Source organism: Lemur catta, chromosome 12, assembly GCF_020740605.2.
Source record: "Lemur catta isolate mLemCat1 chromosome 12, mLemCat1.pri, whole genome shotgun sequence".
In the NCBI taxonomy this organism is placed as follows: domain Eukaryota; kingdom Metazoa; phylum Chordata; class Mammalia; order Primates; family Lemuridae; genus Lemur; species Lemur catta.
Genome location: NC_059139.1, coordinates 26,282,216 through 26,308,866, shown reverse-complemented (window position 1 = coordinate 26,308,866; position 26,651 = coordinate 26,282,216). Strand labels below are relative to the sequence as shown.

Genomic DNA, 26,651 nt, shown 5'->3' with positions numbered 1-26,651 from the left:
ATTGAAGATATTCTTGAGTGAGGACATTCATTTTTCTTACTATGTGTGTGGTGGCGAAGAATACAATGACTAGTAGTACAGTTTGGCATCATTACCGTGATTCCTGCTTGAAGGGCCAGCAGTTTTACCCACGCTTGCTTTTCCATCAGTGCAAATGTCAGTTTTGTGAAAAGGGCAAAATAATGCCTTCATATTAGTATGGCGATAGTTTTGGCGTTGAAAGGGTGTCGGCGACCCTTAGGAGAACCAGTGGTCAATATCAGTGGTTCCCAATGGGGCAGGGTAGGGGGACAATTTTTCTCCCAGGGTATATTTCACCGAGGAAACAACTGGTTGCCACAATTAGTGATGGTGGTGGCGGATGATAATGACATCTGCTGTGTAGAGACTAGACATGCCGCCAAGCACCTTACTGTGCACAGGATGCCCTCTTCCCCCTCAAAGAATTAGCCAGTTCAAAATGTTAATAATGCTGAGGTTGGGAAAGCCTGATCTCCAAATATGGGTCTCCTTTTGCACAAGATATTAATAGCTACATGGATAAACTGACAATATTAGTTGCCCGTGTTATATTTGCCCACTTATTTATATTCAGGACATGACCCACAGATACATTCCGGCCATAATTCTCTCATCTGGGTTCAACTTACTTGTTCCTTCCGAGGTGAAGCCCACAATTCAGCTATGACCCTCCCTGATACGCACCCAATGAGTCCTTTCTAATCGTTTTGTCTCTCTGTTCTCTGCGTCTAGGAGGCCCGATCAGCTAGGTTGCAAACCCCTTTAGGGTAGGCCCGTATCTTAAGCCTCTGAATTCCCCTCAGAATCGTTTTCCCGGCCCCTTGCTTGCTCTACCTGCCGCCTGGAAGCGCCGCGGTACAGCGGCGACGGCTCTTTCCCGCGCTCCTCCGCCGGCGCAGGCGCGTTTGCCCGCTCCTGCTGCCGCTAGAGGGCGCTCCCGGCCGAGTGGCCGCGACTACAAATCCCAGAAGGTAACGCGGTGGGGCGGCCGCAGTGACTTCTGGGATTTGTGGTCCTGGAGGAGGGCTTGGCGGACGAGAAAGCCTGAGAGTCTTTCCTTTGCACGATCTAGCGGACTGCTGCCCCAGGTGTGGGCCAAATCCGCACCTTGGAAACCAGGCATCAAAGGCAGGCAGGTAGGCAGTCGTGCGTGCTAATTTCCGCTTCCGGTGGGCAGTGATGTAAACACGGGACCACGGGAGTGATTATTAGGTAGCTGGGGCTGCCGAGTCGGCGGTGGAAGCGGAGGAAGAAGAGGAAAACGAGGCGAGTGGGTGTTGTGTTAGGGAAGAAAGGAGCTTGAGCAGTCATAATTGAAACTCGACAGGGTCTGGCACAGCCGGGACCCTAAGGTTGGTCCCTAGGGACAAGCTGGTCTGGGGTCGGGCCCTCCCTCGCAGCGCCGCCCGGGAGGCGGACGGGACCCTGTGGCTTTGACCTTCCCTGCGCGCCGGGCGGGGCGGGCCGGAGCCTGCCTGCTCCCCGGCGTTTGTGGTGTCGGAGGCCGAGCGCGGGGCGGGGAACTCGCAGGTGGCGTCCGGCAGCCCTTAGGGGTTTCTTTTTATGAACATCTTTATTATTGTTGGCCAATGAAGGGAAAGTCGCTAATACTGGTTTCTCTCATGCGGTGGTATTTTTGGGCAAATTGTTCGTTGAATTCCTCACCTCCGAATGTATCCCTTTACCCGGAAGGATGGTGCTGTGATTTCCCGATCGTGTTCATCCAGGGGTTTTTCGCCTGCGGTGCTGCATCCTCGGACGCAGTTCAGATAAACATTCTCGGGTTTGTGGCTGGGGAAAATGTCAACAGTTATCGAGCGCCTACTATAGGAATCATTGTACTAGTACACGAATGTAGAACACGGTGTCGTTGTTTAGAATTTTTAATGGCATTCTTTAAATAAAATTCTGTATAAAATGTTGAATTTGTCTGGTTTCATGAGTTTAACATGAAGCCTGTATGATTGTGACTTATCCCTATGGTTTCCTAACCTGGTGAAAAAAAAGTTAAGTCTAGGATGTTGGTGCCTGTGCATCTAACTATAGATTCAGGAAAGCCTCCTTTATAACAATTTTTAATTTCATGTTCAGATAGCCACAGAGGAACAATAAACTTGTACTATTTACGATATCTGAATCAACTCAGTGTTAAATTTTCCAAGGCAGGAAGTGTGGCATATCTTTCAGGATTCTCACCTCTTTTTAAGCTTGGCTAACTTTTATCTTTCAAAAGTTCTCCAGGGGCTGGGCTGTAATCCTAGCACCCTGGGAGGCCGAGGCAGGTGGATCGTTTGGGCTCAGGAGTTCGAGACCAGCCTGAGCAAGAGCGAGACCCCATCTCTACTAAAAAGTAGAAAGAAATTAGCTGGACAACTAAAAATATATATATAAAAAATTAGCCGGGCATGGTGGCGCATGCCTGTAGTCCCAGCTACTCGGGAGGCTGAGGCAGTAGGATCGCTTAAGCTCAGGAGTTTGAGGTTGCTGTGAGCTAGGCTGATGCCACGGCACTCACTCTAGCCTGGGCGACAGAGCAAGACTCTGTCTCAAAAAAAAAAAGTTCTCCAGGAAGCCTGACGTGAGTGTCCCTTCTCTGACATCATAGCATCCTTTGCTTATTGTCTTGTAGCACTTATCCTGTATTGTAATTGACTGTACTCTTGTGGTCTTCAGACAGTTTTGAAGAAAATATCGAAATGTGCCAATGCCCTTGGTAACAGAGTCATGCTTTTTAACCTCAGTGAGCCTTTGATACTGTTTGATACCTCTTCTCATCCTTTATTGTTTCTTTTCCTAATCTCCACAGTGTCTATTTCACATCTTTTCCATTTTTCTCAAGTGCTGAGATCCATTTATGTTCTGTTTACTTTGAACAGATGAATAGCCTCCTATTTCTTGCAGAAATGTGAAGTTTGGGGCATGAAATCCCTCATTTTCCTTTCCTTCCACCCCTGAACTTTCCTATACTTTTTAGTCAGTATTAACTTCTTTTTTGTCTGAGAGGAATGTGTTTTTGTCCCTCTCTTCAAGGCTAAACTTCTCAATTGCTAGTGTCATCAGGCCTCCTTAAATCCTCCTTCTGTCCTTCTAGAGCCTCTGGGCTCTAGAAGATCTCAAGGGATTTGTGGGGGAGACTGGTACAAACAAACACCTGAGATGATGGTGTGTGTGGCTTTTTCATATATGGTTGAGAACCACCACCTGGGTGGGGCCTTAACATACGTTTGTTCTCAGAAGTTATAACAGTGGTTTGGGTTGGAAGATGGGAAGGGTAATGGGAGTCTGAATGACCTATTTTTAAAAACCTGTTCATCTGTCTCTCCTCTTTTCCTTTCCTCCCCACTCTATCCTCTGCCCCTAATAATCTACAGACCTGAACGATGATTTTTAATATAATTTGCCTTCAGTAAACACCAGATTTCTGTTAGTAGTAACAGGGTTCCCACGCTGTCTGATGCCTCATGTTATTATTGTGGAAAAAAAGTTCCATTTGGAACTTAAAGCCAGAAAACTTAATCATTCTTGTTACAGTTAGGGACAGTCATAAATACAAGACTTTCTTATCTTGTCTAGATGGCATCAGAGGTCTTCCTAACAATCCATTCTCCCAGGCTGTCCTCACTCTGTGCTTCTGAACTTCTGTGCCATAGTATCCACACTATGCACACTTACATTTTCAGCAGTTTCCTGGTTCGTCCCCCAAGATATTTGCAGTCATATTTAAACATAGGGAATTCATTCACCTATATTGTAATGAATCTGGGAGAAGTTTTTTTAAAAATCGCTTCTGTGGAAAGCATGTGGTTCACCTATATCAGCCTGTATATTTCTTTCTTTCTCTTTTTCAGGGGTCGGGGAGGCAAGACAGGGTTTTGCTATATTGCCCAGGCTGGTCTCAAGACTCCTGGCCTCAAGCTATCCTCCCACCTTGGCCTCCCAAAGTGCTGGGTACAGGCATGAGCCACCAAGCCCAGCCTTAAATTTTTAAATTATTGTTATTTTTTAAGAGAGCCTGTACGTTTCTTGATTGCTGTGATTTATTGGTGCTTCCTCACATTCATTAAGAACTTAAGTGAATGACTCACAATATTTTTACCCCTCCAAATTGTGCCATTATTGTGGCCCTTTCTATGTGAATGACCTCACAGCCACCCTCTCTTTCTTTGTCTCCTTCTCCTAGAGGTTTGTTTTATTGTGCGCTGCTTTATTGCGCTTGCAAATATTGCTTTTTAACATGATGAAAGTTTGTGTCAACCCTGCCTCAAGCATGTCTTTCAGCACCATTTGTCCAACTCCATGTACTCACTCATGTCTTTGTATCACATTTTGGCAAATCTTGCAATATTTCAAACTTTTTCATTATTATCATATCTCTTATGATGATCTGTGATTAGTAATGTTTGATGTTACACTTGTAAATTATTTTGGGACGCCATGAACTGCACTCATATGTGATGGTGGACTTAATAAATGTTGTGTGTGTTCTAACTTCTCCACTGACCGGCCATTCCCCCATCTCTCTTCCTCTCTTCGGGCCTCTCTATTACCTGAGACACAACAATGTTGAAATTAAGGCAATTACCAACCATACAATGGCCTGTAAGTGTTCTAGTGAAAGGAAGAGTTGCAATCTCTTACTTTAAATCAAAATAGAAATGATTAAACTTAGTGAGGAAGGCATGTCAAAAGCCAAGATAGGCTGAAAGCTAGGCCTCTTGTTAGCCAGGTTGCAAATGCAATGGAAAAGTTTTTGAAGGACTTTAAAAGTGCTACTCCAGTGAGTACAGGAATGATAGGAAAGCAAAACAGCTTTATTGCTGATATGAAGCAAGTTTTAGCAGTATGGATAGATGATCAAACCAGCCACATTTCCTTAAGCAAAAGTCTAATCTAGAGCAAGGCTCCAATTCTCTTCATTTCTGTGAAGGCTGCGAGAGATGAGGAAGCTGCAGAAGAAAAGTTTCAAACTAGCAGAGGTTTGTTTGTGAGGTTTAAGGAAAGAAACTGTCTCCATAACATTAAAGTGCAAGGTGAAGCAGCAAATGCTGATGTAGAAGCTGCAGTAAGTTATCCGTAAGATCTAGCTAAGGTAATTGATGAAGGTGGCTACATTAAACAACAGATATTTAATGTAGATGAATCAGCCTTCCATTGGAGGAAGATGCCATCTAGGACTTTTATATCTATAGCTTTTATAGCTAGTCAGTGCCTGACTTCAGAGCTTCAAAGGATAGGCTTACTCTCTTATTAGGGGCTGTTGCAGCTAGGGACTTTAAGTTGAGCCAGTGCTCATTTACCATTCCAAAAGTCCTAGGGCCTTTAAGAATTATACTAAGTCTACTCTGCCTGTGTTCTGTAAATGGAATAACAAAACCTGGATGACAGCATATCTGTTTACATCATGGTTTATTGAATATTTTAAGCACACTGTTGAGACCTACTGCTCAGGAAAAAAGATTCCTTTCAAAATATTATTGCTCACCGATAGTGTACCTGGTCACCCAAGAGCTCTGATGGAGATGTACAAGGATATTCATGTTGTTTTAATGCCTGCTAATATAACATCCATTCTGTAGTCCATGGATCATGAGTACTTTTGACTTTCAAGTGTTATTTTTTAAGAAATACATTTTGTAAGGCTATAGTTGCAGTAGATAGTGATTCCTCTGATGGATCTGGTCAATGTAAATTGAAAACCTTCTGGAAAGGATTCACCATTCTGAATGCCATTAATTGGTATGAATGTTATTAAAAGAAATGTGAAGAATAAAAAAGAGAGAGGAAATAATGCTAAGAGCAAAAAATAAAAAAAATAGATGCCATCGAGAACATTTGTGATTCATAGGAGGTGGTCAAAATAGCAACATTAGTAGGAGTTTAGAAGAAGTTAATTCCAACCCTCATGGATGACTTTGAGAGATTCAAGACTTCAGTGGAGGAAGGAACTGCAGATGTGGTGTGGAAATAGCAAGAGAACTAGAATTAGAAGTGGCACTTGAAGATGTGAGTAAATTACTGCAGTCTTATGATAAAACTTTAATGGATAAGGAGTTATTTCTTATGGATGAGCAAAGAAAGTAGTTTCTTGAGATGGAATCTACTCCTAGTGAAGATGCTGTGAACACTGTTGAAACAACAACAAAGACTTTATACTGCGTAAATTTAGTTGATAAATTAGTGGCAGGGTTTGAGAGGATTGACTCTAATTTTGAAAGAAGTTCTACTGTGGGTAAAATGCTATGAAATAGCATTACATGCTATAGTGAAATTTTGTGAAAGGAAGAGTCAGTTAGTACTACGGACTTCATTGTTGCCTTATTTTAAGAAATTACCACAGCTACTCGAGCCTTTGTCAAACACCATCCTGATCAGTCAGCGGCCATCAATATCCAGGAAGGGCCCTCCACCAGCAAAAAGATTAGGACTTGCTAAAGGCTCAGATGATCGTTGGCATTTTTTTTAGTGATAAATTATTTTTAAATTGAGGCAAATACATTGCTTTTTTAGACATAATGCTATTGCATACTTAATAGACTACAGTGTGCTATAAACATAACTTTTGTATGTACTGGGAAACCAAAAAGTTTGTGTGACTCGTTTTATTTCGATACTCGCTTTATTGAAGTTACCTGGTACTGAACCCATGCTGTCTCTGAGGTAGGCCTGTGCTTATGCTTCACTTGAGCTATGTGCATCAGTGATGAAGACCGTGATATCTGCTAAAACTTATTTACTATTTCATTTCTCTCCCTCCCTTATTCCCACGATGTCCATTCTTTGGTAGTTTGATAAAGACCTCTGGTTCATTGCTTTAACCTGTTTCTCTAGTTCATCAGTAGATCGTAATCTGCTTGGAGTCACAGACTGCTTTAAGGAGGTCATGAAAGCTTAGATGCTCTTCTCCCGAATGCATACAGGCATAAAAAATTTACATATGGGCTTACATAGCATGGCCGGCGACATTAGATAGTGCTTGCTTTACTTTCTCTAACGGGGAAGCAGTGGATAACAAGAAACTTAACTGTCTCTGCCTCTATTTCTAACAAACTTAAGTTCAACCTTTCCTTACAAAAAAAGGAAAATTTTATTAGTCCTTTTTTAAAAAAATTTAATGTAAAATTATAGCAAAAAAAGGAACTTGAGCTATAGTAACTCAGCTGGAATAGTCTGTGGCAGCAGCAGCAGAGAAGAGGTTTAATTTAGTTGATTTTCTGTGGTTCTTGGTTGTTTGCTAGTCTCAGGGTGATGGAAGCTGTACATTTTTTCGAAGAGAACAAGAAGCTGCTGGAGGTTGGTTTTCCTGGCAGCAACCCTTGCAAACAAAGGATCTGAGATCTTTTCACTATCCCAAGATTTCAGTGGGACTTACTTTTGAACGATGTACAATGTTCAGTCATAAGTGTGACAAAAATTGACAAGCCGGAAGTTTATGTACTCAATGAGAGTAGCATGTTTGTTTTCAAGAGATGTTTTATTTTAAAGACATATATTAATAGTACCACCCTTTTGCCAAAAGCACTGGTTCCCCTGTTGAAGCTTGCTAGGGATTACAGTGGGTTTGACTCAATTCAGAGCTTTTATTTTCATAAGAATTTCGTGAAGGCTTCTCACCAAGAGTACCCATATCAGAATTTACAGGAAGAAATAGAGTTTCTTAATGTAATTTTCCCAAATGGAGCAACATTGTATGGGACATATGAATTCTGATTCTTGGTAATTATGTACTCTGGATTTCCCAGAGGGTTGGGTAGTTAGCCAGATCAAACCCTGGAAATTCTGATGAGTGAGTTTGAACCAACAGTTATGGACAATTTCTACACGAAAGATGGTGTTATTGCAAAGGATGTCACGTATGAGTGGAATTAGTGACCTGATACCAGGTTCTGTCGTTGATGCTGTACTGTTTAATCCTTATGGATATTCAGTGAATGGAATGAAATTGGATGGAACTTATCGCTCTGATCAAAACCAGAATTTTCTTATGTTAGCTTTGGAACAAACTTAATTCATACCTCCTATGGTGACTTGGTCAGCAAAGTTTGTGACCACCTTGTTTGTTAATCAGAGTTCTAAGTGTTATACAGTGCTTCTTTCTTCACCCCAGAAGATTGAAGGTTTTACACATCTTGATTGTCAGAGTGCTATATTCAGTGATTACAATTTTGTTTTTACCAGTTTTGGTAAGAAGCAGCAACAGCAGAGTTGATTAAGAAAAATGAAGAAAAAACACTAAAGGAGAACACACATGGAAGATGGTGGCTGCTTTCCAGACATTGACACCAGGGGCCATGCTTTCCATAACTACCACCTTGTAGTTGAGAAAAGCCCCAGATGTAATGATACTGTAATCATTTTGAATTATATGTACTATTATATCAAGGAGTTAGATATCTTGCATGAATGCTCTTTTTTGTGTTTAGGTATTGTGTGCCACTCTTGCTGTGAAATTGAAGTGTGCATGTAGAAAATAACCTTTTACTGTATGAAACTTTGCAATACTTTGCAAAACAGTTCAGTTTGGTTTATGCACAGTGTAATATTTCTGCAAGTATTGTCCAAAATTCCCCAAGACAAGGCTTTCATTCTCATTGGATGTTGGCCTCAGCCTAACCATCTGGGACTGTTCTATTAAATTGCTGCCAGAATTTTACATGCAGTTACCTCCACTTTCTAAAGTGTATTCTTTACTAGTGTTATTGAAACCAATTTCTACTTCATATAGACTTTTTTTGCAACAGCAGTTAAAGTTTTTCTTCCACAAAATTTACATATAATTTATATACAATTTCAGGAATTTCTCAGTATCTTAAAGCTCATCTATGCGCCTAGTAAATTCTTAGATCATTCAGTTAATCCCTTTTCTAAATAACTGTTGAATTCTTCCAGGATTTTCTTTAACTTTGTTCTATTAATTATTCTCTCTTTTTATCCTTTACATTTGTATATCATTGCAAATTTACAAAGCAGTTCAACATCTGTTATCTTATTTTTTGTTTACCCGATAATTCGGTGACTTAAGTCATTTAGCAAGTTTGAATCTTTTAAAACCTTTTTATTATGGAAAATCTCAACATATATGAAAGGAGAGAGAAAAGTACACTGATCCCTATGTATTCACCACCCAACCTCATCAGTCATCACTTCAAAGCAATCATATTTCATCTTTACTGCATTCCTCACCCCGACTGATTACTTTGAAACAATTCCTAGATATCATATAATTTCATATGAAATATTTTAGTATATATTTTTAAAAGATAAGTATTATTTTTATAAACATAATCACAATACTATTATTGCACCTAAAGAAATATAGCAGTAATTCCTTAATGTCATCAATTATCAAATCTGATATCTCCTATTGTTCTCTCCCCATTGGTTTTTATTTCTTGAAGAAACCAGTTTTATTTTTCTTTAGTTTTCTGCTGTCTGCATCTCTGATGTGTTATTGAGCATGTTTAACTCTATCCCATGTTTCTTATAAACTGGTAGAGGCCTGATCTGATTTAGGCTTAATTTTTACAAGAGTACCTTGTAAGTGGTGTGCCAGTTCCATAAGGAGGTGCATAAAGTCAAGTTGTTTTTCTTAGTGGTGTTAGCAGCCATTTGGTGATTATTGCCTAGATCCACTAATTAGGGATTAAAAAATGGTGATAGTCTAATCCTGTTATTTCTTCTTTACCTATTAGTTAGAATACTTCTATAAAAGGCCAAGTTTGTTTTAAAGCTGTTTCTTTGTAATTTTCCAGAATGGCTTCTTTTGGGTGGAAGAGGAAGATTGGTGAGAAGGTCTCAAAGGTCACTTCCCAGCAGTTTGAAGCAGAAGCTGCTGATGAGAAGGATGTGGCTGAGAATGATGAAGGTAACTGGCTTCATGCCGTTAAACGTAGGAAAGAAATTCTCCTTGAAGGCTCTGCTGAGAAAAGTAAACAGCTGAAGGATGAAGGAGCCAATTTGGCTGAAAATAAAAGGTATGTTTTTAGAATTTTCTCATGGAGAACAGTTTATATTTTCTAGCTCACTGTCAGTAATGGGATGAAGAGTCATGAATCTGATAAACCCATAGTTTTAAAACCTGATCTAGGTGCTAAACTAATCAAAGAAATAAGGTGTCTGAAAATCACATGAAAATTGTCATTTTCAGGGATTGTTTATAAAATAGTTTTCAGGATGCTTATGTCTCTGCTTTACTATCATTTTTTTTTTTTTTTTTTTTTTGTCTAGAGAAGAGTAAATGCTAAGTCAAATATAACCCAACTCATTGGTTAGTAGAAGATGGTCTAATGTCTGGAAGTTTTCTCCTTGTAATATTATGTACCAGATGAATTAGGCATTTCCTGAACAGCTTTGAGAGCATACCTATATTTTTAAAAAATAGGTATTCAGTTATTCTTTGCCAATTACTTCTTAATTATTTTAGTAAATATGATTTGGTGCACAGGAATTTGTAGTAGCTTCATTTATTCATAGCCCTTCTTTAGCTAAGCTCTAATACTGCCCTTATATGCACCCATTTCTTTTTTCCTTTCTTCTTTTTCTTGCTTTTTTTATTTCTTTTCCCCTTCCTCTGCTTAGATCTTTAAGTGGGACCAAAAATCATTCTTCTACAAATTAGTGGGGAGAAGACAAAGTTTTTAGTAGATTGTGTTAACAAAACTGGATTACTATGTAGTGGAAAATAAAACTGAATCTGTATCTAATACTACACACAGAGATGGACCTTAGAGGGATTAAAATCTAAATGTGAAAGGTAAAACTATATAGTTAATAGAAGAAAATATTAACCTAGGGTAGAAAAGGACATTTTTTATTTTGAAAAATTTCAAATCTGTATTAAAGACTAGTACAGTCCCATATTCCCTTTATCTAGACACAGAAATTCTTATATTTGCTCTGTCTTCCTACACACGTTCATGTGCACGCGAACAATTGTATATTTACAGGGTTTTTTGCTGGTCTATTTGAAAGTACGTTGCAGGCATTATGATACCTACCCCTGATTCAGCATGTTTCTGCTAAGAATAAAGATATTCTGTCACCTAAAATACCATTATTAAACTTATGAAAATGAATAATTCCATAATCTAATACCAGTTTATATTTAGGTTTTTCCAGTTTTCTCCCAAATGTCTTTTAGAGTATATAGTTTTTAAAACTAGGATCTAAAAAGAGTTCACACATTGTATTTGGTTATTATGTCTCTTTAGTGTCTTTTAATCTACTTGTGGCCCCTACTTTTATCCCCCATGATATTGACTTTTTGAAGAGTCCAGACCAATTTTCTATTTCATTGTTTCCTTGATATGTCATTTAATTTGTTCATCTTATACTTCTTGTAAACAGAAAATTAGGTGTGGAGATGAGATTTAGAGTCTAAATGTTTTTGGGAAGAATATGCCATAGATAATGTTTGTGCTTTATAGTGCATCATATTGGGAGGTAAATAATATCGGGTTGCCCTGTATTAGTGCAGCCATTGCAAAGACATTGTGCCTGTGTCTGTCTGTTTGCTGTGTTTGATGTCTTTTGAGAGCCATATTTCTATAGAAATCTTAAAGCATTTGTTCTTGGTAAAGAAAATATGTTAGGAAGATTTGCACTATGTGTATGTATGATTTTTAGAAGATGATATGACCAGCAGGGAGTAGTATCTTTGGTTGGGATAAAGTACTCTTCAGATGATCCAGAGATCTAAAATCAGGCCTGTGTGCCTTTGACTGGTAGCTTACATGTGTTATTGAAGAGTTTGAGAAATTAAAAAAAAAATGAAGTAGTGTTAAGCAAGAAGCACTTTTGCTTTGTTCTTTTTTCTCTTCTTTCTTTTATTTTAAACTAGTGAAGTAGTTATAAGATTCCTTGTTAAAAATTCTTTTCATAAATGAGTCAAAATTGAGGAACTGACATATAGTTTCTAGGTCTGTTTTTGATTCCCGGATATTCTTTTATTTTTAATAGAATGGTTTTATTTTAAAACTATAATATTAGTTAGCATCTCAAATTGGGAGTGGAGGGTAGAAAATAACAATCAAGATCAATTAATCATAGCAGCCCAATGTGAGATTGTGAATTTTAGGCATAAAGATTTTTCTCTTGAAGAACTTTGCAAGATTGACCATTCTGTCTTAGTCAGAAGAAAACCAACTATAAATTTTCCCCATTTATGAAATCACTTTCAGAACATTCATAAAACGTCTTTAGAAATTCCTGTAAATGCCTGTTAAGAGTTCATTAACTTTGTTGTTTTTCTAGACCACACTAGTGTGTAGAAGGGAAAAGCTATTCAGTTATTGCCATGGGATTCCCTCTGAATTTCCTGTGGTAAAGGAGAGAGATCAACTTTGTAGACAAACAAAATAACTCATGTTTTCTGCCTGCATGTCAAAACATTGAGTCATGTCACTAGCATCAGCTGGATTGGATGATTTATTTTGGATGGATAACACTGTGAGATGATTAAGTTTTTTGCCCTTCAGCATTTGTTTTGGTGTTATGTATACATAGCTTTAGAAAATAACTAAACAGAATTAAAGGAATCTAATGGAACTGAGTAGTTTGGCTACTCTAAGTCAAACAAAAATAGATATAATAGTTTAAAAATATCTAAGAGAATATTAAACTTGGTTGAAAGAAATATAGGGAAGAATAGTGAAGTTAAATTAAAAAAATAAAACTCACTTCCTATCTACCAAATCAATGTCATCTTAAACCACTCTCATTTTCACTACATTTTAGCCACATTGGCCTTCCTTGTTTTTTTGAACACAGTTATATAATTTTGTGTTATAACTCTTTGTCTGAAAAGCTTTCCTTTCCTGATTGGTTTTTTTTTTTTTTAATTAGAGACAGAGTCTCACTCTGTTTCCCAAGCTAGAGTGCAGTGGCAGACTGGCATGATTACAGCTCACTTCGGCCTCAAACTTATGGGCTCAAGCTATCCGCCTGCCTCATCCTCCCGAGTAGCTGGGACTATAGATGCATACCACGACACCTTGCTAACTTTAAAAATTTTTTTGTAGAGATGGGGTCTTGCTATGTTACCCACACTGGTCTTGAACTCCTGGCCTGAAGCTATTCTCCTTGCTTGACCTCCCACAGTGCTGGGATTGCAGGCATGAGTCATCACTCCTGGCCTATCCTATTTTCCAATACTTGTTGTCTTGTCCTTCAAACTTTTGCTATCCTATTGTCTTCTCAGTGAGCCCCTCTTTTAATTACCTAGTCTGAAGTAACATCCCTGTACTCTTTTCAAATCACATCATGTTTTATTTTCTTTTAGTATTTCTCCCTTTTTGAAGTTACCTTGTATACTTAGTTATTTGTTTATAGTTGTTTCTCTTCTGTAGAAAGGTAAGCTCTAGGACAGTAAAGAATTTATCTGACTTGTACTATATCTTCAGGTTTTAGAATAATTTTTGGCACTTACTAGGCCCGCAATGAATATTTATAAAATGGCCATATTTTTTGCTATGTTATGGCTAAATAGGTTTTTGTGGGCTAGCTACCGCTTGCTGCATTTTATCTATAGAATATAAATTTTTAAACTTCCAATTAGAATAGCTGTAGTTTACTGCATTATACCTATAGAATACACACTTTTAAATTCCAAATTAGAATATGATATTCTGAGAATATATTTTATTTCATACCTTAACCACTAGGTGCCTTTGGAATAGAATTTTCCTACCCTACCCCTGCATGAGAATATGGCGCTTAAGAATTTCTCTATTCTGAGTCTCATTCCTTTAGCCATAACCTGTACTCTCCCCATTCCCCCATTGTTTTGTGTAAAAAGGCTTTATTTATAAATGAGAAAACAACAACAGATTTTATAATATAATGATTAAGGGCTTGGGCTTTAGAGCAGGTGGCCTTGTTCCTTATCCTAGCTCTTCCATTTACTAGCTTTGTAATATTAGGCAAATTATTTAGCCTCTCTGTGTTTAGGTTTCCTCTTCTGAAAAAAATATTTACCATAATGTTGTGGTAATGAATTGAACTTACATGTGTTATATACTTAATATGGTACCTGCCACATAGTAAATACTCAATAAATGTTAGCTATTATTATTATTACTACTAGTATAATCTCAATTGTTCCTTGATTGGTTATATATTTTTTCACTTGTAATATTACTTGCCTCATGGAATTCTTATGAGGCTGAAATCCAATGATGGATAAAAAATACTTTAAAAAATTAGGTGTGGATTTCCACTTGTAGCCATGAGAGAGTATTTAGAGCTAGACCTCGACAGCAAGAAAGTGTGGACCAGCTTTGAATTTGGAATTGGTAATAATCCTTAGAGAGGTAGAAAAGAAAGATCCTCTGGATGAAATGCTAGAGAAGGAGAGAGGGAGGGAGGTTGATGAAGAGGAGGGGACGTCTTTTACTTTCTGGGATATGTTGTTTTCCCTCCTTGTGATTTTCTTCTTCTTTTTTTAAAACCCTTAATATTTCTTCATTTAGTTTTATTGAGCACTTAGATGTTGAACACATTAAGTGTAGCATGATCCAAATGTGCTGATAGCATCTTTCCTCCAAAGGAGGCACAGTTCTTTACTATGACTATTTACTTCATCAGTAAGGAATTATAATTATTCTTGGAAAAATTGGTTTGCAATTGAGTGGTTTTTAAATTCAGAAGTTTTACCTTTTAGTATTCATAATTCTTTATAACAAAAGACTTTTTTACTCTCCTACCCAACCCCTAACTCTATGCTTTATAAAGATACTATAAGATGAGTATAGTGGTTAAGAATGTGGATTTTGAAGGCAGATCACCTCCATTTAAATCCTGGATTTATCATTTATACCTGTTTTGGGCAGGGTATTAATTCTTTCAGTAATAGAATATTGGAGGATTAAAGAGCAAGTACATGTAAAAGAGCATAGCGTGCCGCCTAGCACCTAATAAGCACTAAGTAAATGTACTTTAGCTATTATATTTTAAGATTTTATATGTTATTGGTATATTTCCTATGGTATTAAGATTTTTTTATAAGTTATTTTGTTCGTATATCTTTTTCTAGAATTATTACTACACACACAGTGACTCTGAAGAATCAAGTGTGAGTTCTAATATTAATATGTTGGCTTTTAAGATTTCAGCCACTAGATGGTGCCATTTGATTGTCTAGCTAAGTGGTCTAATTTTCGTCTGTTAGTGTTTATGTGTGTGAAGCAGGAATATAATTAGAATTTACCACGAATTTTTGCTCTTGTCTAGAAAAGTATACTTAGCAAAGTAAATTTGAGAGTGATGTAGCTGTGTGACACACATTGTACACATTGCCAGCATCAATGTATTTAATGACAGGGATTTTGCCTCATATTCTGTGGAAAAAACCAGATGTAATTAGTGTAGAATGCCTTTATTTTCTCATCAGCACATCTTCCAACCTGACTGTATCCGTACCATACTAGTTGTCTTCACTCTGTTGTAAGGAGGTGCCCTGCTCTTATCAAAGGCCCGGCCCTCTGCTCTGTTCTAGACCCCATCCCATCTTGCCTGATCAGAAACATTGTTTTCAAAATTATCCCTTTTACATCATCTGTTTCTCCCTCTCTCGGCTCCTAGTCACTAGTATGCAAACATACACTGAGATCATCCATTTAAAAAGGTTCCTTGACTCACGTGCTCTACCATTTCTCTGTTCCCACTTTACTACAAACTCCATTTCTTTAGGAATCATCATCTCAGACCATTCTAATCAGGTTTCTGTTCCTACAATCCCTTGAAACTGCTTTTAAAGGTTATCAGTGATCTCTATGTTGTCAAATCATTCACCAGTTCTCTGTTCTAATTTACCGTACTTCTCATCATTCAGCATAGTTGACCACTCTCTTCCTAAATACATTCCTCTCTAATTGTCTGTATCACCACTCTCATGCTTTTCCTTTTGTTTCAGTGTCCACTCCTTTTTATTCTTTGCTTGTTCCTTTTCTATTGCTTATTTTCTAAATGTTTATAGGCTACACTGTTTAAAAAGTACTTCTCTTTTCCATAAGCTTTCTTTCCCTTCTTAAGTTTATGTAATTTCCTTTATTCAATACCATCTCTATACTGATGACTACCAAATATATGCTTATAGTACTGCCCTTCCACCTGAACTCCAGCTTCTTAAATTTCAAAATACTTGCTTTATACCCACTTGGATGTCTAATTAGTATCTTAGACTTAGCATGTACAGAGCAGAACGCCTGATTTTTCTCCCAAACATCTGGTGCTTTCCAGTCTTCCTCATGCCAGTAAAAAGCACCACCATTTACCCAGTTAAGCCCCCAAACCATGAGTCAACTCTGCTGGTTTATGTGCCATAAACCAGAGATAATCCAGAGGTAATCAGCCTCATTCGCCTCCATCTTCCTGCCCTTGAGACAGCACACATTGTCCTTGTGGCTGTAAAGCCCCAGCTGCTGCTGCTGTCACAGACCGGAGAGCCCCATGATATGATGCTGACTGACAATGAAAGACCGTCACACCTTGACGCTGGCCGGTAGATTGGACCTGTAGAGGCTCTGGAATGACTGAGTCACACACTCAGATTGTAAGTGGGTTAAAAGCCTTGTGGGACAGACTTTGACTGGTAGGAGACAGGGTATGGGAGGGAGCCTGCAGAAAAATTATTTTTCCTTTTTCCCCTCAGTGGACGGTTTCCAAGACACAGTGGTTTCACATGATCTCTCTGAAGAAGTTCTACAGAATCAACAGTGATCTGTGTTTGTTTTTGGAGCTATTGCCAGCTTAACACAACCTTTGTATTTCTTCTTCTTCTTTCCTGCCTTATTTCTCTTTTTTTCTCGCTCTTGCTTCCTTGGGATCAGACCCCCCAACAATTAGCTAGTAAACTTTGGCCTCAGGGTCTGTTTTCCAGGTAACTCAAGATAAGTCATCATCCTAAATCCGTTTCTTGTTTCCACTGTCCAGATCCAGTCCAAGTTGTGTCAACTTTACCTTTTCAGCATATTCGAAATCTCTTTTTTCCCACCTTCTGTTTTCACTGCTGTTATCCTAGTCTAATCTGTGGTCATCTCTTACCAAAATTACTTTGGTAGTCTCATAACTGGTTTCTCTGTACACATTTTTATACTCTTAACAGTCTATTCTTTTTCCATGGACATGCCCAATCGTTCCAGAATGTAAATCAGTTCATGTCTCACTATTGCATAAAACTCTACAGATTCTCCATCACACATCCAGTTAAATCCACACCCATAACCATGGCCTGGTACATTCTCTGTGATCATGGCTTTGGCCCACCTCTCTGATTTCTTACTTCCCTTCCTCACTCTACTGGTAGCTACTCTGGTTTAATTCCTTTTCTCAACATGTTGTTTGGTCCTGCCTTAGGCTCTTGACCTTTGTCTGGAATGGAGTTTCTCCAGATTTTCAGTTGGCTGACCACTTTTTGTCATTCAAGTCTCAGCTCGAATGCCTTCTTAGAGAGACCTTTACTGATGACGCATTCTTAGTAGCCACTTGATCACTCCCTATCACATTCCTCCATTTGTTTTTTATCATGGCACTCATATTTCAACTTAGTTTGTTGTCTTTCTCTCCCTGTCCCCTTCCCACTTGCATATGCTCTAGAAAGTAAGATCTAGAAGAATTATAGGGACCTTTTATATCTTATTGAATGCTGTATCCTCAGTACCTTGTATGCTACCTGGCCCAGAGTAGCTGCCCAGTAAATATTTATTAAATGAATAAGCTGTTAACTATATAGCTCATTGAATTTGAAGCTACAATAAATTAGAAATCTAATTGGGAGCAAAGTAGCTAAACACTCTGACGTTTCTATCTGGTTAATGAGTGTGCTATCTAACTTCTTTGGCTTGGACACCAGCTGTTCTTTACCTCAGTGTATGGTATTATCTCACCCTGCCCTTTTGTAATCCCTGGAACTGTTCACTTTGCTTCCTTCCTTGTGCTGGTTCAGTTGCATACTGTTAAGGTTGTCCTTAAACTGGCTGAATCAGACCTTGGTCATTTATTAACCGAGTGACTTTAAACCAAGTTTTTTATCTTTTAATACTTCCTATCCAACAGCTGCAGTAGGGCTATGTCTGTTTAGTCTGTTCCAAACTGAAGTTGAATTAAGAGATAGGCTGTAGAAGGCATTAGAGACCTTTGATTTATTAGGTGCCAAGTTTCCTATGATCCAAAAATGGAGGACCTAAGTGGTGGCACCTTTATTTGTAGGCCAAGAGAAGTAAACCGAGAAGAGAAATGAGAAATGGGGTGGGGGAGGAATTCAGTAAGCTGATGATAGTGAAGTAAATGCCCGCCATTTCTTACTTTACTTTAGCTGGTGGAAAACACCTCATTTGTCCCTTTAAACTTTGTATGCCCTGTGGGCAACAAAGCATGTTTCATCTAGCGATGCCTCTGCTAGCAGAAATGGTTATGTTTTCAAAGTAAAAGTAGTGAATTGGAGAAGAGAGGATGTTTTCCTTTTTTCCTCAAATCTGTGTTCCTTTGTTTGTCCATGTGTGTATATTTGCATGTTTGTGCATGCATGCATGCCTGCCTAATGAAAAAAGGAAACTAGTAATGGTCAGTGTCATCTTAAACCTCTTAGTTTGTTTTGTACTTTGGGACAACTTAAGTTCAGGTACATAAGCAGCTTTGTGCGGCAGGAATGGGGTAAGTTTTCCTATTTCTCAGCAGTAGTGCTAGTGGTATTTTGGTCAGGACAGCTCTTTATTGTGCAGGATTGCTCTTTGCCTTGTAGGATATTAACATTCCTGACCCACTGCCACTAGTGCCTCTAAATCACAGTGGCAACAAAAAATGTCTCCGTAAATTTCCATAAATGCCTTCTATGGGGTAACTGTCTCTGGTTGAGATAGAAAATAGGACTGGAAGTAAAAAGGATGTTTGACAGATATGACAAGCTTGTAACAGTGGTTGGGCCAAGTAGATCAGGAGTTGGCAAACCACAACCTATGTTTGTAAATAAAGTTTTATTGGGACAAAGCTATGCACATTTGGTTATGGGCTGACTTTATACTACAGTGGTTATGACAGACTGTATGGCCCACAAAGTCTAAAATATTTTCTATATGTACCTTTACTATGTCAACCCTTGCTCTAGAGACCAAAGACCCTCAGCCTTCCTCAAAAGCCACAAAGACTCTTGAGACCTTAAACATCCAAGGTCTTAAGTATCCTCTGCTATACCTAGAATTCTAATCTCTTTCAACCCATATTCACCTTCCCCTAGTCTTGGGATTTCTTATAATTTTTATACCTGAACTGATGGTATGAAACAAAGTAAGAATTGAGGTGTTTGCTACTCTTTTAGGATAGGATAGAATTTGTTTTTACTTATATATATATTTTTTCTAATACATTATCAGCATGCTATCTCCTTTTCCCTCTTTTCATGTCTTCCATGCGTCTCTCTGCTGCTTTCCAGGACTTATCTTACAGAAGGTAGGAAAAATAGATAGATAGGTAGAATTTGTACCCAGAAATGTTCTGGGTGCTATAGAGAATATAAACAAATCTACCCTTTGGTTCCTGAACTCATTAGTGAAGACAAGACAAAAAAATACATGGAAGAATTAGAGAAAAGTTAAATGGGGAAACATCATTGGGGTTTTTGGAAAAAGCATTGTCTTATATTTATAAGAGCTAGCTTTAAATCCTGGCTTTTGCAAGATTAATACCATGTGCCTTTGAACTAACTAGTCCTGTAGCAATTCTCAAACTTTGTTTCTTCATCCATAAAATGAGAACAGGTAATGCCAATCTTAATAGGCTTTGAGTCCTAAGTGGATTAACTTTTTGTGAAAATAATTCTGTGTTAAATAATTTTATCGAAAATGCTTTGTAAAACATAAAATGCTTTAGATACATTAATATAAGTGTTACTATGTGGTCACTTGAAAGGTACTCACCATTAGTGGGCTGGAGACACTGGAAGAGGTTTTCATGAAGAATGGAACATTTAGAGGATAAAAAGCCTTTGAATAGATGAAGAGGGGGAGGAAGGCAATGCTAGAGGTGCCTATGTATGTGCACTAGGGGATCCATCAACAAAGGCATGATAAGTGGGTAGGAACAAAGGATAAAGACCCTGCTGAGTAGAACAAAGGCGTGATAAAAAAAAAGATTGGACAGATAAGCTAATGCTGAAAGAAATATATTTTTTACTATTAAGTCTTGCAGAATTAACTTCTGTTATATTTGTTAGAAAATTATGAGTGGAAGGATTATTCTGAATGAGTAAGTTAATTTACCAAAGAAGGTAGACCATGGGAAATTTCCAAAATTTTTCATGTTGTGTCTATAACATTTGGAAATATTGTTTTGAGAGGCTTGAAATCACCCACAACAAGAAACATAAACACTTTCTTCTTTGGTGACATAGTTACTGCTTTTAGAGGTTTTCATTAAAGCTTAGTAGATAATGGCACCAAAGGACTAAATTTCTTTGCTGTTGTATATATTTTTTGTTAAGAATGATAAAGAAAATAGCTATAAATCAGAAATGGGTATTAAACTATAGTAAATATTAATATTATTGATTGACATGTACTTTTTTTACCATTATCTGTTACATATTAACCCATTTGTCCTGTTTCCCTAAGTGTACCCTACATGGTCATGTTTGTAGTAAGTTGTTGGACTTAATTTGCTAATTCTTTAGAATTTTTCATTTATCTTAGGAACTAGAATGTCTTTAGTGATCAGTGGGGTTGATTCTCATTTAGGACAAAAGTATGCTTTATTTTTATTCCTAAATTCTCCAAATATGCTGAAATGCCCAAGACTCTTAAGATTACATTTCTAATTGTGGAATTTAAAATTTTGGGTTAGGCAGTGGTAGCTGTTTTCTGGACAGGGCCTCTTCTGTATTGTCCCAATCCATCACACAAAGACTGTGGACTACTCCTGGTGTCTGTCTTATTCCTTCAGAAATTATTATGTTAGGTGCTATTGTGTTAGTGCTATTGCTGTGTATATGTACCGTGGTAAGCAAAATACCCATCACACTGTATACATAGAACTTTTAGTTTTATCAAATACAGAAATAAATACAAAGTTTAAAATTATTCTATAAAGAAAAATAACAGGGTACCAGGAGCCAGTATTCACCAGAATAACTTGATGCCTCACAGGCTTCTCTAGGGATGCAAGTGATTGGGTTTTTCCAAGCGAGGGGAAGGAGTCCCATGTATTCTTTTGTCTTTTGCATTCTTTGTGATTTTATAATATATTTATCATTAAAATGAGGTAGCTTGCTATAGTCATGCTGTTTATTTTTAATGTTTTGTAGTACAAATTATTCCATGATATTGAATTTAATTCTTGGTGAATTCAATTTTCTAATATTTATGTGTATGCTAAATGGAACAAGTAATATAAGTGATAAGGTATTTTAAATTATCCCTGTATCTGAAGTCAAAATAAGGAGATTAAAATTATGACTTCTTACTTGTTCCAGAAAATTAACTGTCTGGTAGGTATAGTAAGGAATAGAACTGGATAATTGCTTTCAGTACACTAACACCTAAGAAATGTCCTGCACTAGGCAGAAGTTGCATCATTATTTTAATTTGCTTTGGAAAATGACCTTTATTCAATGTGTGTCACCTTCATGTAACGTCAGAGCTCCTTCTTCTTGTTTCCAGAGTTAATTACTCTGCCCTAAATGGTTTCTTCTTGTCTGTGATAAGAAACTTTTATGTTTCTTTTGTATGAGTAAACAGTTTAAATTATTACTGAAAGTGGAATTATGACTTAACCAACAAGTGATAGCTATCAAAACTCCGAGCAGTTTAGGTTTTATTTTAAAGTATATTTATATTTTTTCCCTCACCTAGTAAAGACATACTGGAACTTGCCAGTCTGAGCTTTATCTCAACACTTCTTCCTGATACAATTCCCTAAATATGACTGTCTTCAGAAAATATTCTGTTAGGAAGCATATTTTTTCTCTTTCATTGATTTTGCTTCTTTTTTCTTTCTGAGCCTGTTAAACTATAGGAAATTAGGTTCTTTATGATGAATGCTTATTGTAACTGCACGTTATATTGTCTCTGCTTTCTTTAGAATGTTACTCCAGATTCTACACAGAGAGATGCAAAATAATGTAGAGATTTTCTTTTGGTTTAATTCAGGAAATTGATTATTGTTAAAAGTTGGAAATTGATCTAACTGCACTACAAATCGGATGGTTTTCAGTCAAATTAGATCTATCTGAAACTACTTTCAGTATCATAATATTTATATGAAATCTTCCACAAAATCAAGAAAGTAAACTAAACTTTTAATTTCAAATATTGTATCCTAAGAAAAATCGCTTCCAATAACAGAATTTAAACTGAATTAACTAGAAAGTTATTTCTGTCATTTAGCATTTTGGGGCATAATTCTTATAAATATTATTAGAAAACACTATAAAGTAAAATGAAAACTTTCAAGTTCTTGACAACATAGTTTTCAATAAAGTAGTAAAATAATGGATCTTAATATTAGCTACTGATTTCTTAAAAACATAGCTGTGTAGGGATAGCTTTTAAATTTTTTTGTTATTTCCACATAAAATTATGTGTTACAAATAAACAGTAGAAATGCATTATGAGATTACTGGAAAGTGATAATTATTTGTGGTTAGTTACATTTTGTTTGACATAGGACACTCATGGTATGGTTATCTAGGGAAAGAACATTCCAGGCAGAGGGAACAGCGGTACAAAGGCTCTAGGGCAGAAGTATGCCTCGTGTTTCTAAGGAATAGGAAGGAGGCCAGTATGGCTCAAGCAGGGAAGAAAGGGGCCTAACTAAGGATGAGGTCACAGAGAGAAAAGGGAGCCAGATCTTGTAGGGCTTTGTAGGTCATGGTAAGAACTCTGGCTTTTGTTCTGAGTGAGATGGAGAACCACTGGAAGATTTTGCAGCCTGATGACTTCCTCTCTTGTGCCCTTGGCAAACCTCTGGCACACTATAGTCCCTCCTGTTACCTAACTTACACGTCTTCTCTGTTGAGCTCTGCACAGCTGTGTCCCCACTCTGTCAATTTCCCACTTTCCAATTCCACAGAAAGAAATCTGATTGACTCAGCTTGGTTGAGCCAGGCCATGAAAATTATAAATTGCCAACCAGACAGTGGATTGGCTGATCTTTGGTTATATGTTTGTCTTTAGCCCAGTCAGCTGTGTTCTGGGTGGAAGATCATGTGGTCTACTACCCGACTCAGGAGGGAGTGTGGTTGGGGCATTTAATGACAGCAATGTCAAGTGTTGTCTCATATATTGTACTTGTAGTCTAGTGCTTTGGAATACCTTGAAACATGATCATCCCCCTTTCATTCTCTATATCTTCTCCACTCACCACTTCACCCCAAACACACAAACACCAAAGTGTGAGAAGGAGATGTAGGAATTTTTTTCTTTTTATTCATTAATTCATTGTATACTTATTGAGTGTCCACAGTATGCCAGTCAATATGGGGACAAAGCAGTGAATGAAGTGAACTAGATAGTCTTGCTCTCATGGAACCTACATTCTCCATCCGTGCTCTAGATGGAGAGAGAGGTAATAAAGGAGTAAATAAATTAACAAGAGTTTTGGTAGTTGTTATAAAGAGAGGGCCTTCTGAAGAGATATTTGAGCTGAGACTTGTTTGCCCATTTAATTATCAGTAGCCTTAAATTCTTAAAGCTGATGGTGCCACACTTAAGATTATAATATTGTTTACAACATTTTATAACAGTTTCTAGAAATGTTTACTCATTTGTATTGTTTAGAGGTTTGTTTTTAGTTCTAAATTTTTGAAGGGAAAAAATTCTATTTTTTCCTTAGAAAGATTTTGAGGATAATTAGTGTTCATGTACATGTTCTCTTATTACTTACATAGTTTAAATTAAAAGTAATTATTCATTTTAAATAGAGCTTTTAAAAGAGAGAAATTGAGTGTGCCCATGCATGTGTGTGTGTGTATATTTGAATAGTAGATGAGGATTGATGATGAAGGACATAGGAGGCTACTGCTTTATTTGTGTTTCAGTCTAAGAATTTTCCCCATTTTCTATAAGACTAAAAATAAAATTTTAAAATCATAATAATTGTTGTTAAACATCTAGGCTAGTTACTAGAGGACTAAACAGCCCACATAGGATTTGTATTTTACATATAATGTTATTGTATTAAATGGTGTTAGTGTCATAATGTGATTAGATTTTTTTTTTTTTAAGAAACAGGCATCTCGCTGTGTTGCCCAGGTTGGACTTGAACTCCTGGGTCCAAGCGATCCTCCCACCTCAGCCTCCCAAGTAGCTGGACTACAGGCATGAGCCACCATGCCTAGCTTGAATTTTTGATTAGAAATTGCTAATTCTAAGAAACAAGCCAACTGGAAACTGTAAATTGCGTTCCTTGTAAATTTGGTAGATTATGTTAATAGATAGTCTGAAGGGGCGTAATATAGACAAGTAAATGTGTTTATTTCTTCCCTCTTTCGCAATTAAAGGAAATCAGTGAGAATGATATCTTGAGTTAAACAACCTTCCTTCTAAGATGATCTCATTTCTAGTCAGTTTTTTATCAATATAATATGCAGATTATACTTAACTACTAAACACAGTTTTTTCCTTCAATAATTATTATTCATGGCCCACTTCCTTCTAAAAGGGCAGTGTAGTGGCCAAAAGACAGTTTTTAGTGTCTAACAATAGAAGATTCATTGAATAAGTTATGCGATAACTGTGCGTTGGAATGGTAGTATTCAGCCTTACGCTATAGGGAGAAGCATTTAATGATTTAAAGACATGGGTAAAATGTCTTGTGTATGTGTGTGTGAGATGTACAATACTTTAAATATATATATAAAATATATATATAATTACATAATAAAATGTTAACTATATTAATTGTGGTTGTCATCTTTAGGTGGTAAAATGGAGTGTCTTTTATTTGTGTGTGTGTGTGTGTGTGTGTGTGTGTGTGTGTGTGTGCGTGCTTTCTCTATTTTCTGATTCTTCTCAATTTGTATATCCAGGAAATGATTTTTATATCAAAACAACTGTCATTTACTCAGGCACAGAATACAAGGAAGAAATGATTTAATGACATTTTGTGTTTAGAAAAAAGAATTGAATACACAGTATTAGCTAACAGTGTGTTTTAATTTCCAACATAGATTTTCAGTCTTAGGCTGCCTTAATAGATACAAATATGCAGATCAGAGAAGGAGGAAGTCCACTGGAACCTGTGCAAATCCTGTTTTCCTCCTTTATTGCTTTGTCTCTTACCCATAAGCTGTGGTTTTATCTTTTTGAGTCTACCAGGATCATTCACCCTTTCCCATTCCTTCTCTATAGGCTCCTTTTCATCTTCTCCTTTGTTAACTTTAGTAACAGATGATGTCCTTGCATCTTTTTTTCTATCATCTCTGTTTTTAAAAAAGTACCTTTCGCTTAAAGAAGGCTGCATTATTTGGGAGGCAAGGGAAGCACATTAGGAAAAAAAGGGCTGTAAGAATGGGACGCTTGAGAGGTTAGTATAAGAATCCAAGCAGTATGATCTGATAAGTGGTAATCATACAGAAGCAACTAGTCAATGCATTTTTTATAATCTACAGTATTTTAATAGAGTAATTGGAATTCATAAATATTTTTACGCCCCCATCTTGGATGACATAAATAATTTTATGGTACTAAAACTTTAATAGCACCTGAAAAGATAACTTTAAATGGCGTACTTTAAAGTGTACTAGACAGGTTCTAAACTACCATTAACATGTGAATTATCTACAAATAACTGTGAGCCTCAGATTCCCACTCTGAATAAATAGGAGCTAACAATTGGACACAGTGGTTTAGGCAACTCATGCCTGCTACCTCCTAAGCACAGAGTTCACGTGTGCCATCTGCTTGTGCCTGTGAAGGCCAGGCTAATGGACGTAGTCTGATACTTTGCAGATGTGTTCAAGTACATGGAAAGTAGACTAATAGAGGTAGCACATAAAAGCCATCGCTAACTCAGAGGGAAGGAAGAGAACTAACAGATAACCGCTAATGAGACTGCATGTCTCCACCATTACTTCCCACTTTGGGGAGCCTGGCTCTACACAGGTGCTTGAGTTTGGCAATAATCCTTCATGGAGAAATAATTTCGGTGCAGCTCTTAGAGATTTGATTTGTGACTTACGAGAACATTATTGATGCAGGCAGAGCCAGGGAAAGTACACAGAATGGTGGTAGCACCTCATAAAAATGACATGAATAATGCAATAGCATGACTAATGACACGAAAGATGTTCATACTGTGTTCAGATCATTGGAAGTTGTTCCTGAAGTTTGAGTAGTCTTTCACTCAGAGTTAAATAGAGTGTTCAAGCAGATGTGTCCTCAGGACTCAGCAGAGCCCTCTGTTAAGAAAAAAAGATATTTACAGTTGTCCAGGTGACAGTTCTAACAGACACCTCTGCATATTCAGGTATGATTTGCCTGGAAACAAAAGCTGCCAGCCTTTGTGTGGTGAACATTTAGCTTACATTTGTGTATAGCCTGCTACTACAAAATAGCCTTATTCATCGTCACAACCTATAATGGCAGTCAAGGCAGGCTTTGTAAAGCTCACTTCCACCATGCCTGCTCTCACCCCTGCTGCTAGCCATG

At 37.4% G+C, this 26,651-nt stretch overlaps 1 protein-coding gene and 1 pseudogene across 2 annotated transcripts in view; both read left to right on the top strand.

Moving 5' to 3' along the window:
- Positions 1-1,022: 1,022 nt before the first annotated feature.
- TTC33 (tetratricopeptide repeat domain 33) overlaps positions 1,023-26,651 on the top strand; it is a 38,016-nt gene continuing 12,387 nt past the window's right edge. Inside the window, exons 1-2 of one of the 2 annotated variants that reach the window (XM_045566511.1) lie at positions 1,023-1,157; positions 9,771-9,992. In XM_045566511.1, the coding sequence (XP_045422467.1) occupies positions 9,772-9,992 (221 nt within the window). In that variant the 5' untranslated portion in view covers positions 1,023-1,157; position 9,771. Of the gene's footprint in view, positions 1,158-1,223; positions 1,374-9,770; positions 9,993-26,651 lie in introns of those variants that run through there. The other variant, XM_045566512.1, reaches the window with a different exon arrangement.
- Positions 7,267-8,227, top strand: LOC123648603 (annotated as a pseudogene).